The sequence below is a fragment of the Neopsephotus bourkii genome, unplaced genomic scaffold, assembly GCF_033783945.1.
Source record: "Neopsephotus bourkii isolate Nb327-2 ecotype Australia unplaced genomic scaffold, CSIRO-AGI_Nbou_v1 NB_846, whole genome shotgun sequence".
NCBI lineage: Eukaryota > Metazoa > Chordata > Aves > Psittaciformes > Psittacidae > Neopsephotus > Neopsephotus bourkii.
The window spans coordinates 347212-360721 of record NW_026901342.1 but is presented as its reverse complement, the minus strand read 5'-3'; the positions used below and the strand labels follow the sequence as shown (position 1 = coordinate 360721).

Sequence of the window (13510 nt, the reverse complement as noted above, 5' to 3'; positions counted from 1 at the left end):
CTCACTTCTTTATTTTGCCCACCTGGCTGACAGCAAATCCAAGGCACAAATACTATGGGCAGAGCATGTAAAGTCTCAGCGATATGAAAATGTAAGTCATCCCTGCAGCCTTGTATCGCAGCTTACCTGCACTGCGTGCATCCGACAGGAATGCTTGTGTCTGGCTTTAAGGCGGCTTGGTTGTAACTACTCGCTAGAAACAAAGGGAGGCTTTGAAGCAATTATGCAACTAAGGAAATAGAACAAGAAAATATCTAAACCACTGGTTATTTTTACAACTTAATGATTGTAAAAATAGCTTAAATTACTTGGAATATTTTTCTCATTAGAGGTATCAACCATTTAGCACTATCTGAACAGAGGGCTGTCGCTTTGCTGTTTCTTTGTATGTTACGAGCTGTGAGATAATGGCAAGATAAATCTTTGTGGGTTTCCTCCTTATATACATATCTACATCAGAGCTGTGAAGTCAGAGGGGGAAGCTGCTATCACAGTACTGGCACAATACTGAGCCCTTCCCCGGAGCTATATTCTGATGAGAAACGGGGTGCTGGGGAGAAGAGTCCCACAGCAGTAAGATGGCAGAGATGGCTGAAGCAGGATCATAACATTCACCCCAGCAGTTAAAAACAATAATAATAAAAGGAGACCCCCTCCCTCCCCCCAGAATTCTGCAGTCCTAAAGTGCAATTACTTTTGTGCAGTCATGTCAGGCCAGGGATCAGACTGGATGAAGTTCAAAGCACAAACATCAAACGGGTGCCGTTCGGGATTCAAGGAGGAGGGGGGAAGTAAGGAAAAGAACAACAGTTCTCAGGCATTCAAGTGCATCAAGAAAATAAATGTTCCTTTCTTTCAGAAGAAAAACAACCCCCAGTCTGGTGGAATCCTGGCTTTGTAGTCATGAAAAATAAGGTTTTTTTTCCACTTCTAGCTGAGAATGTCCCAGTATGACACAGTACAAATAAACACCAAAGCAAGAGCTGAGATGCTGGGATATTTTTCTGGTGCCCTGCTGCTATAGAGCCTTATTTTGTTCTCCTCTGGTGACTCTTCAGATCTGGGTACAGAAGAAGCACACTGAATTAAAGGCATCTGATAGGAAGTGGCTCTCTTCTCCGGTCGGTCCGGGCTGGACCCATCGCTTGGTCTCTGGCCATTGTACAGCAAGTACCTGCCCCGGGCATCCTGCTCCATTTTGAAGATCTCGTACTCGGTGTGAGGTAGGCGGATGCCGAGCGCGATGCAGCCATTCGTGTGGGTGACATCCTGCTGAACCCCAACTTGCCAGGACCCCTGTGCTCCACATTCATTCCCATTGAAGACATTGAGCAGTGAGGCTGTGGATATATCCATGGGAGTGACCTTCATGTGATTCACTGCAAGAGAGGATGAGAGGAGCTATTAGCAGAGGGATGAAAAGAAAAAGGCAGCAGGCGGGTTGCAGTGTACCTGTGAAATCAGAACTGTCTTTCCCTGTTCATTCTTAAATCAAATTTTCATATTGCGGGTGTTGCCAGCAGATCTGTTTGCATCGTATGTCTTTGATGCAATTGCTTCTTGCACAGAACACATACACCACCCCCAACTCAGTTGAAGAAAACCTGATGGCTGCATATCTCAGTCAGAGATTAAGCAGAGCTTTTCATAAATTCCATACAATCCTTCACAGATAAAAGCCTGGTTTGTTGTATTAGGAGATAGGTAAAAGAGGAAACAATAAAACTATAGTCATGTTTTATTACCATCTCCGTTAACCAGTAAGTAGGGCTGTTTATCATGTATTTTTCATCATTTTCTAACATATATTAGTCCATAAAGTTAATGAAATAATTGGCTCCAGTTGGAAGATTTGGAAGGTTCCACAGCTGCACTATCTTCCTGTATGACTTGTCCTTTTTGGCATGAACTACATGCCAAAATACAGCTGAACTGCAGAGAGATGCATTTTCTCATGTCTCAGCAGTGACTGCAGCTTGCAGTATCAAACACAGAAGTCCTGCAGCTTCTTCAGTTGTAACCTGCCTGTATTTCAAAAGAATTTATGACACAAAGTTGTATTTTTCAGCCAAGTTTAAAAGGTTGGGAAAAAATCAAACCAAATGAGCCTATAGAAGCTGAATAGAGATTTTTCCTGGTGTGTGTCTGACACTGCATCAAGAAAAGGGGATGTGAATGGGTCAGTGCTGAACAGAACAGAAGGAAATAATGAGCCATCATGCCCCCCAGCACACCACAATCCCAATTCTCTTGCTGTCGTTTTATAGTAAGACTTGTTGGGAGTTTTGAGGTTTTCTGAAGAGACATTTGACCCGGTGACTCTACAGTTCACATTATTTGCCCTAACTGGTGTAAAAGGTCATTTACAGAAACTGAACCTAAAAGCTTTAGCAAAACCAAGTTAGTGACCGTGACCCATGATGTAAGTTAGCGTACCATAAACCAGAAATCCAAGCAAAAACTGGACTTCTCTCCAGGAGGTGAGCTGGGACATGCTGCATGCAGCTCTAAAGAGCAAATGTTCTGACAGGCAAGGGCATCTCCTGCCTCCTAAGAAAATCTCTGATTAGTAAATTGCTGTTTACAGTTAGATGCTTTCCTAAATTGGAGCCATGCAAGAAGCTTTATGCTTCTTACATGGTAAGTAAAAGAAGGAGGAAAGAGACCACAGGGTGCTTGGGGCTTTCAGAAGCTCCGCTGGGGCTGGTGCCATGGCGGAACATCGTGTTTTGGAGATGTTTGTTTCTGTGAGTGGTAAAAGCCACTGAGCTCTTTCTACACAGGGTGCTATGGGGCTGTTTGCACAGGAAGATGCAGGGACCCAGATAGTGTCATCGCTGTGTGCTGCTTCTCAGAGTACTTGAGGGGTTTCTGTTAGATGCATCTCGTCTTCACCATGGTGGGATTAATCAGCAGTCTTTAGGGACATCCTTACTTGCTCTAGGGCTCCTTGGAAGCTGATGAAGACACATGCTGTTACATGTGTTTGACAGAAAATTATTTATAGCCCCTCAGACCTGAAATGCCTTCTGAAGGTGCTTTCCTCTCTCTACTGAAGGGAGCCTTAGGACACAGATCTAACCTTAGACACTTGCTTAGATGCTTTAAGTCTGGGCACAGGACGCCAAGACTTAGTGATGCAAAATCTTACTTTCTTGAGCTGTACTTAAAGATCTCTGCCTTGAATGAGACTTGCTTTAGTGGTGTGAAATGCCGTGCAGCTGTATAGTTTGGCTGGCATTCACACAACGCCTGTGAGCTTCCCAAGAAATGACTAACTCCTGGAAACGACAGAATGAAATAATCAGCAACCAAACTGTTACGAGTGAACTCTGCTCTGGTCCATAGCTACGTGACCAGCTCTGCCCCCATTTAACAAGACACACTACCTTTAAACACAAACTCTGTGCCACCCATGACTTTGGACGAGTGCACTCCCCGGCTGTAGCGTCCTTTGGCGTAGATGGTGAAGGTGGGGTGCTTGCAGATGGGGTCGGAGTAGTGATAGTAGTGCCCTTCCCAGGTGTTGTTGTTGTCGTGGAAGATGAAGTGCCGAGTGAGGAAGAGGACCTCTGGTCTCACCTCGCAGCGCTGGCTCACCCACTCTCCGTGTAGCCCTATGGTCAGATCTGCCTTGGGGGGTAAGATGGGAGGATGGTGCTCATCTGAACGGTAGATGATTCTGCACGCAATGCACGTGCGGTCATGGTTCTGAAATGAGGCAGAGAGAAACCCTCATTAGGCATTATCCATGATACAGGGCAATGAATCAGGCCATCCCTTTCATGCTGAAGCAACACCAACTCAGCATTTTAAGGGAGACACTGTCATTCCTTGTCATGTTAGTGTTCTCCTATTAATCTCATCCTTCAAAGCACCTGAAACATGGCACCATTTGGTTTTGTATATGTATTTGTATATTTCCTGCACAACAGGAAAGCAGTTAAAGAGATTAGTTCCCTCATCTGCATTTATCTGAACATTTTAGTTCAGCTTTGTATAGGATCTAGAAAAGGCTGACTTTATCCTTCAAATAGTATGAGAAGCTGGCAGATGTTAATTTATTATGGTAGGGACTTGGCAACACTGGCGTTTGCTGAGCTCTTATTTTGCATCTGTTTTCCTTTTAGTTCCTTTTGTAGATAGACAGCAGTGTCCTAAGGACATTTTTACTCACATCCACTTTGTTCAAGCTGTGGGGTACACTGAGTTAAGAGCAGAAGCTCCCTATGCAGCCACTGGGGTGGGAGATTTACACAAATGCTTTTTCTTTGCAACCATTTCCATTCCTCTTTTCTGATATTTCTGCAGGCTCCCTCCATCATGTAAATGCTCATATTCATCGCTCATACTTTCAAGTCCATGTGAGCTGCTGCAGAGTCAGCATTTCCCCACTCACTGCCTTCAGCTCATGGCACACTTTAGGGGGGACATTTACACAACCTTTGTCAGTGCCCTGAGTTTCTCCAGTAATGTGACTGTAGGTATCTTCAGAGAGTCAACATAAAACTCCCATGCTGTATCGCTTTTACGCATATAAAACAGGGTTTATATTTGCCCCCATCTCAGACCACATAGACACCAAAAGTCAGTGAGATCCATGACAAGTCTGCTATTCTGCATTCCTGTGATGCAGAATAATGGTCTATGTGAAAAATAATTATAAATGATGTAGCTCAGGTTGACCTGAACCAGCACTGGCCAACAGCCCTGCTCTGAGGAGGAAGGAGGTTGGACTTGGTGACCTCCAGAGGGGCTTTCCACCCCAAAACACGTGGTCTCTTGTGAACCACGCATCAGCAGGCTACTGAAGTGGATGCAGTTCTCTCCCACTGTGGAGGTTATTAACCAATTCTAAGATACTTTTTTTTCAGGTAAATTCTGCAAGCAGGTGCAAGGGCCATTGGTATCTCAGTGAAAATACAAAGAACACTCAACTGAGTAATTTAACTGCAGCTGGTGAAGTCGGCGCAGATTTGTGCCATAGTAACAGACAGCAGAGGCTGATGCAAAACACCTGGTTCTGAACATTGAAAGCACAGATAACGCGTAAGGACTGTGAAACTGAGCCATTTTCTGACACTGCAAATTGCAGGTTGGATTTTCTGATGGTCAGGAGTGGAACCAAGATCCAGTTATGTTTCCTATTTTGCTGTAGGTTTCTTGTGTGGCCTTCCCGTGTGACTTAACCTCATTTCATAGAAACACAGACAATTACAGCTCTTCTGTGTAGGACAGGGCTGGTAGGAGGCTAAATAAAGACACTGAGCTGTCAGAAAGCAGACAGAAATTTCATGGGCCTGGAAATTAAAATAAAGAAATAAAATAACCAACAATACTAATACTGATTACTAATACTGATGCTAATATTAATATTCTAATAGTGTGTAGCTCTATTCCTGGAACAAACCTTCCAATACAGTCTGACAGAAGGCCAGCGTCCACCTTCCTCCTGCCTACAGTAAAGTCTCAGCAGGTTTCCTCTGCAAGCTTGTTTGGGAGTTACAAAACCAGTCTGTTGAATCCCTAGCTCTCTTCAGAGGATGTCAGTCTTTTTCTCTGGAAAGCTGTCTGGTTTACTGGGTGGTTTGCGGCTCAGGATTGCTGGGGGGCGGATGACTTATAAATTACTAGGAAATGGGCTGGAGCTGGGAAAGGTGGAGACTATCTTGGCACACCTTGGGCAGCAGCAGAGCTGCCCCATTTCCACTGAGCTCCAAGGAGGATGCCAGAAGCTGAGCACTACTGGTGCTGCAAGGGAACTGTTGGATAAGTGTGCTATTCTGTTCACTGCCAACCAAAGCACCAAGAAACACACAATTTTGAACTGTTACAGAAATAACACTTTTATCTAAAAGATGCTGCTGCTGCCTTGCATGGACACTGCAGTGATCCAGGCCGAGGGGTTGCTCTGGGGAAGATGGTGTCTATTAAGCACTCATTTCTCCAGAATGGCTGTTCTGCCATGGGGCACGCTGGTGTCACTGCTTCCTAAGACAATAAACTGCACTGGTGACTAACTTTATTGCTGTGATTGCCCCACTCACATAAAGTGAAGCTTGTATAAGCTAAACTGGTCAATAGAAGAAGACAATTTCTGCTATACTCCCTTCTCTATTGAAGTTGAAAGCTCTTATCAGCTTCCAGAAGAGACCCTGCCTGAGCAATGTGGTGGTTTGGTTTATATTCCCATTTCCCTCTCAGGAGCCTGTCCTCCACAATCAGTTTGTGAGCCAAAACCAGTTCAACCTGGGAACCACTGATTTCTGTTGCCCTTGTTCAAAATATGAAGAAAAACAATTGGAAACTCAGCCTGTTGTCTTTTTGGTCACCCTTGGCTGTTTGTGGGATTCCTCTGTTGTTTCTCAGGTCTAGTGAATGGACAAGGAGAGGTGTGATCAGTCCTGTTTGCAGCAACACTGAGGGGTTTTTAAACTTTCTTGACCAGGAAGGACAATCAAGCATGAATGTTCTCTTTGCTGTTCTTCTAGCGGTGATTTTAGGTTTCATCACTCCTCTACAACATTAAAAGAAATGGGTATTATGAGTCAAGGCTCTGATGCTGGGTTGGGAGTGTTATCATAGTTTGACATCTCCTGTGTCATACTGGGAGTGTAGAAGGTGTAGACTGGTAACACTTGCAGCTGCTCAGTCCATTGGTTGTGGCCAGCAGCAGAGTAGGCAGAAGGTCCATGGAGCTCCATGGTGGAAAAAAAATTGTAACTACAAGCAGCCCATTTCTTCTTATCAGAGGTGGGTTCCTGCTGCAGTGTGAGTACAGTGTCTGCCATTGTGTGGAGTGGGGGTGACTCCCCGGGCCAGGTTAACTCAGTGCTAAACTTCACTTTGATTTCTGTGAGTTGTCTGTAGCTCACCTGCCTCTTTGATCTCTGCAGTGCTGAACTGCTGTGACTCTGTGCAGCCCTTCTAATTCCAAAGGCTTTGCACCAGCTCGGAAGGTCTGCCCAGTTGTGCTGCTGCCCACCTTCTAGCTACTGATGGTGTGCCTGGATGGAGGGGTGAGGGGAATGGGCACATTTTACAGTGAACAGGGAGTGGGACAGGGAGAGGTTGGTGTGGTGAGGGTGGAAGCAGAAGTATCCCTTTCACAACAGTGAGACATCAGGCAGGCTCAGGCACCTCATACAGCCTGAACGCATCTCTTCCCTGAGACAAGCACTTGTATCTAAGCCCACATAAATGTTTTGGGTTTTTTTTTCCTGTGATAGTATCTTTTACAGAGTTATGAACTTAGTGGAAGAATATGCCACGTGTGAACTCCCTTAGTACAATCCTGTCCAAGTAATGGATGAGGGAAAGATCTAGCTTTGTTATGAGGCAATTTGACTTAATTATGGAGTAATTTACGTTTAACAATTGAGTGTATTTTTCACTGTTGCTATTTCAGGTCAGCTGCTCTTGGCTCTTAATTACACTGGCTGAGGCTTTGCAAATCACTCCCTTTCCATGTGTCTCACGGAAAGATTATTTTCTAAAAACAGAGTTCAAAGAAAACAGGGAACACAGGCAGAGGACATTCGTGTCCAAACACGATTAAATACTCTCTAATAAAAAGCTCATTTGGGCATGACATAAACTAAAAAGCAATAAAATGAGCAGTGGACAGGATGAACATCTGTTTTATGTTCTGATTATCTTAGGTGTACAATGCACTACTTTTAATCATGGGATCTGACTAGAAGGACTAGTCCCTGAAATGGCTGCTGCCTAATGACTGGAAGATCCCTTCCCATACTGAGTGCCTCCTTGTAGCTCTGCAGTGCCCAAGCCCACGGTTCCTTAACTCCTTGCTCTCACAGGTGTTTCTTTAAAGCAAATTATCAATTAATCCATGAGGCCATGTGGCCTGAAACAAGCCTGAATCTGGCTGGAAACACAGTTCTTGTATTGGGGAGAAAATAGTCCATGATCTGAAAATTTCCACCACCATTTTTTCCCATCCCTCTCTCCTGCAGCCTCAGCTGAAGAGGTAACAGGGCCAGAGAACTCTGGAAGCCAAGCAGGGAGGTTTCTAATGAAAAAAGGCAAAGAAGGATGAGGTTCCTTAATCTTTTTCCCAGCTGCTGTGGATAGTCAGAAACATAAACCCTCTCAGCATCGTTTAATTTTCTCTTGAATTCCATGGGATTCTATGGCTGCCTAAAGCTAATTTGCTTCTAATAATTTCATAGTGGCTTTTTATGGCCCAGGCCCAAAAAACTATCACACAATTGCTCTCTGAGCAATGGTGAAATAAGCTTTAAGTAACACCTAGAAGGATCTTTTTGGAAGGTGTTCTAGTTTTCTTTGAACACCTTTATATTTCAGTGCTGTCGACATCTGTATGTATAAGACATCTATGGACCTAATCTTTTTCAAAATATACAGAAAATCTATCTTTTCCTTATGGTTAAAGCAGAAGCTGAAATAAATGTTTAGTATTGAGGAAAGGACCTGAAGGGTGTACTGCAAGCTGTATTTAGGGACAAAACAAACAGTAATAGTAAGGAGTAATAGTTATTTTTCAACTGAACACCTTGTTCAAAACGTATTTCTTCTCTATCAATCTACTTATTCTTTGTATCTTGAAAATGTGTCTGTATTTCAATAAAAAAATTTTAAAGCACCATTTGTCCAAAACAGCTCAGATTGTAACAACCTTTCTTGTGTAGAATTACACCAGATGACTTTTCTGGTATTTGGATACATAATGGAAAGTTAACATAATCTCAACTAGAACTTACTGGTTTTTAGTGGAAGATTCATTGCTCAGACTACTTACGAGAGATGCAGCGTGTTCTTAGCAGAATAACATGAAAAATTAATGTGATATTTTTCATTAGATTCTTATTTTTAAAAGGATACTTTTATGGAGAATTTTGACCATTTTCTGACAGGCTTCCTCTGTCTTCTTTCATAGTTGCAAATAGTTGGTATTTTACCAGACTGGACACATTAAGATGACAAAATCATAGAAGGCAGAGATGTGCAGTATGGTCCTAAACCATCCAAAGATAGGGCAAATCCTGTGATAGGAGGCCTGGTGTTGGGGCAGATGTGGGACTGCTGCTGTTCAGAGCTAAGGAGAAGCAGTGGACAATTCTAAGCAGCAGTGAACCCAATTAGCTTTCTCAGTAGCTGTTTCACACCTGCAAGGTCTTTAAACCTGCATGGAATTAAACGGCTGTTTCCCAAATTAATTTGGGAAATCAGCTCTTCTTCTCTTTCTGTCTGGAGCCACTGCATGCTGGACACATCCTTCCCATACCATAACGTGGCTAAAAGATTCAGGTAACAGCTCTGCCTCAGCAAGATGGAAAAGCGCACACTCTTCAAAATCAGATGGGCTGTCTCTGGGCTCCTTCCTCTCCTCTTCCCTTTCAGCATTGCCAGTATCAAACACAAACCCAACCCAAAACCCTGAGCAGAGCAGTGGCTTCTTTTTTGTAATGCCTCCCCTGGGGCTCAGGCCTACCAGCTTTCACCTTTTACTCAAACCCAGATATTCAATGTGGCTACCCTAAGTACACCCTTCCCTCCCTCGTCTCTCCTTAAGAGCTGCTGCCACCACTCTCCTGCTCACTTACAGTAAGACCATACTGAAGTCACTTACTTCAAACTTCTGTAGCAATATCCTGCTGTATCAAGTCATGTATTGACATTAATAATATTTCCAGAACACTACTTGTGCTGTCTGAGCCCCCATGTCTGTGCTGATGGCTGTAGCATGGGAAACTTTATTGGAAGATCCAAGTTCTCAGCTGATATAAACCCACCTTTGGCCAGCCTAATTTGCACTGGTGCATGGCAAGAAGCAGGTCTCATTCATGGTTAAAAAAAGAAGACAGGTTGCATCTATATGGTATCATGAGAAGCAAGGTCTAGAAAAAGCCCCAGCACACATCCCAGTGCCCTTCTGCACCCTTCCATCACCAGAGAAGATGCTCTTGATCAAGCTGTGGAGCCTGCACAAGACAGCCTAGGCTCTAGTTGTTCACAAGGGCAGGCTGCTGTTGCATTGGGGGCTTCCCTTTTAGGATGGATCTGACATTGTCTATGCAGTGTTACTGGATGGGCCATGTAGCAGCGACTGGGTCCAGTACATTGCACGCAGCAGGGAGATGTGTGGTAAGGGACCAGGCATTGGTTTTCCTGAAGCATGGGCTCAGGACTGAACTGTGTGTGCAGTGTAGAACTACCTGGTGGTTTGGGATCTTGTAGGGTCCAACAGTCACAAAAGCTGGGGTAGGAAAACCCTGCTATGTGAATGCACATATTACCATGAGGGAAAGCACTGAAGAACAGGGGAAAGAAAAGCCACGCTTAGTAATGCTCTCTCACACCCACCCAAATACCATGTGTCATGGGCAGGGCTAGATGGGACTAGAAGGAGGCATGCCTGGTCAGGATGCTTCAAACCTCACCAGCTGAGAAAAACAGGTACCAGGCTTTACTGCTAGAAATTGAGTGTTCCAGGATGAGTACAGATGGAAACCCTTGGGACAACCAATTCAATTCAAGGAAATGCTTCCAACTCATCAAAACAAGCTGGATACCTTTGCCTCAGAGTGCCAAGGAGCAGAGTCCACAGAAAGGACGCTTTTATCGCTCAGTATCAAGCTCTTCTCCTCCACTGCTCTAGATAACTGCAGACCAAGACAACAGTTTAACAAATGGCTACAATATCCCTCCACCACAAAAGTGATAATTTGCAGGCTTTCCATGACCTCATATGAAGCTGAGCTGGCTAATGTGCATTCGGCTGGCTCTGGGGAGTTGACAAGCACGGCTTGACACAGTTATAATTCAGCCTGCCAAATGGAATGAAGTCTAACAAAGATTTAAAACTTTAATTAAAAATCTTGAGGCAAGTGAACTGCTGGAGACAGCGGTAACTCCTTTGCAGGGCTGTCAGTTTGGGATTTCTTCTGGTGGGGAACAGAGGTGCTTCAAGCAGGAAGGAGGGTGGAGATATACTCAGATTTATCTGCAAGTGTGTGCCATGTATTTTAAGATATTGAGGAATGGTTTTTATTAACTGCTATCATGAAGGGCAAGATAGTGAAGGAATCTGAAGGCACCACCATTACACAACTGATCTACGATGTCAATTCTGTTGCACAAGCCTGCATAAATCAGAAATAAACACAACCAACATGAAATGCCCAAGTCTTCTGGTTGTTCTTTTCTGATATAAACTGCTTTAGGCTGGGCAAAAGACAAGAGCAAAGAGAAAAACGGCCTTTTTCTCAGATGAATGTGCTTGCATGTCATCTATCCCACTATACTGACAGTAATTTATGATGACATGAAAATTGCGGGAAGTATCAAACAAAAAAAATCCTGGAAAACATGAAGGGACAGTTTGAATGTCCATTTTCAGGAGCAGAGTATTCCAAACTAAAGCTGATGTATGTGTTCATTATGTCTTTAAAATCAACCTCTGAACCATGTAGCAATACTACCAGTGAGTCCTCCCTCCCATCTTACAAAAGATGAAGCAATTGTGGTTAGATGCCAGCAAGAAAGAGGGTGTTAGTAGGTTAGATACATATGCTGAGTTTATATAAAGGCCCGTGTTTTATTTTGCTAGGCTAAATAGTTAATTTCGATCCCTGGTACTGTATTTGTGTTGGGGCAGGTTTTTACTGCAGCTGCAGAACAAGCAGTGGTAGTTAAATCAACAAAGGCAAATAGAGTTTTAAAAGCAACACAGCTTTCAAAGGTTCACAGAGAGTGAAAAGCAGTCTTTTGCTCTAGACCTCACCTATCTCTAGTGCCAGAGTAGGCAGTAGATGCAGAGTGGCACCTTCAGAGGAACACTCTTCTGCAAGGCCACAGCCAACAGCACTGCCGAGTGCCACAGGGACCAGCCTCAGCTAAAAGTTGTTTGCTACTCTTATCTCTGCAGGGCATCACACGTGCTGTTATTGCTCACAAACCTGGAATTAACCTATTTGAACATTCTTCTGAATATTCTTTCTTTGCTTGCCCTAACCAAGAGCCTTCTGCAAGTAGTAATGAATAAAAGAATCCTTTCAAATGCTGGTTAATCTAGAAGCCTGGTTACACTACTCTGACAAACAAAGGAGTTTTGTCCTCCAAGATTACACTTTTTGTTTGAGATAATGTTTTGCACATTTCTCTGAGGCACTTCATATGTTTAACATCTATTTATTGACTTATGCTCACATTTCCCTGGGAGCTCCTCAAGGACATACCATTCTCCTATAGATGAAGTCACTGACTTTCAAAGAGATGAAGACTCAGATTTTGAAAAGCACAAAAAATGTTGAGCACTTTGTTCTTTCACCACCTGATACATGAAAGCGCGAACACCAGCCTCCATGCGCTGAATCTGCATTAGCTGCAAATGCCAGGTGCTGCTGGAAGTCAGCTCCCAGTGGCAAATAAACTTGTAATAGAGAATCGATCCATTGGAATCGTGTTTTCAAGGGGAAATGTTCTCTGAAAGTGCGTGGCCAGCAAATGCTTGAGCATGGCAAAGGCAGAAGGAAGGTTATCCCGGGTTGATTGTGATGTTCCAGACCATTCCAAGCTTTTTCCCAAATAATGATCTAACTAGAATGACCGGTCATCAGAGCTCTGCTCTGATCTTTCCCGTTACTCTGTCAGATGATAAAATAGGACAAGGAGTTCTTTGTTTACAAAGCACTATTGCTGAGGCAATTACATGTGGAGTAAGTGTTCCAGTATTGCTGTTGCAGACATTTCCTGTAGTTTTAGAGCAGTTATATCTGAAAACATCTTCTGTCCCTCTGCATAGCAGATGAATACTGCATTCGAGCCTTCCTTCATGCTACAAGTCCACAGATGTACGCATAAATAAGATGTGATTTTACAACCCATCAGCCAGACTCCCTGGTGTTGTCCTAATTGGGAATATTTTGCATAGTATGTGTGATGATGTCCGAGCAGTTCCCCTGTCCTGCCCTTTTTACCCATGTGGTCTGTCATGCTGGCTGAAAACGTTGTGCGGGCAATAGCTTGAATCCCTTGGTAAACTCTCAATGTCAAGAGACGTCAAAATGTTCAGCCCTGTTCACCAGCAAGTGCTAACTAGTATATTGAGCAAGGCTAGAGGGCTGCTAAAATAAATCTGTACAGTGGCCTACTCAGCTGCAGTTAGGAACTTCCATGTATTTTACAGGAGGAATTTGTTTAAGGTATGCTCTTATCTAAGGGTATTTATAGAGCCTTAAGAGATGACATATGATATATTTTTAAAAGCTCCCTGATATTATATGAACCCTTGAGATACGGTAATCTGTGAATTTATTCAGATTTGTAGCTCAGCATAAAGCTGTCTGGTTTTTGGACAGCCCTTTTGATTTACCATCCTGTGGTGAAATCACTGCAGGAATTTGGAGAAGACCCAATTCTATTTGTTTAAAGTCCCGATCATGTGGCTTTGGCATTCCTAACGTATCCAGCAATCATTTGCTTTTAATTACCATTCATTTCAACCACATAAGTAATGAACGTGGCT

The 13510-nt window shown here is 43.5% G+C and overlaps 1 protein-coding gene across 2 annotated transcripts in view; it reads right to left on the bottom strand.

The window, feature by feature from the left end:
• Positions 1 to 266: 266 nt before the first annotated feature.
• The window catches only part of APCDD1 (APC down-regulated 1), a 28080-nt gene continuing 14836 nt past the window's right edge, over positions 267 to 13510 (bottom strand). For both annotated transcript variants that reach the window (XM_061356285.1, XM_061356284.1), the window contains 2 exons: positions 3390 to 3711; positions 267 to 1379 (listed from right to left, as the gene is read on the bottom strand). In XM_061356285.1, the coding sequence (XP_061212269.1) occupies positions 931 to 1379; positions 3390 to 3711 (771 nt within the window). In that variant the 3' untranslated portion in view covers positions 267 to 930. The remainder of the gene's footprint in view (positions 1380 to 3389; positions 3712 to 13510) is intronic.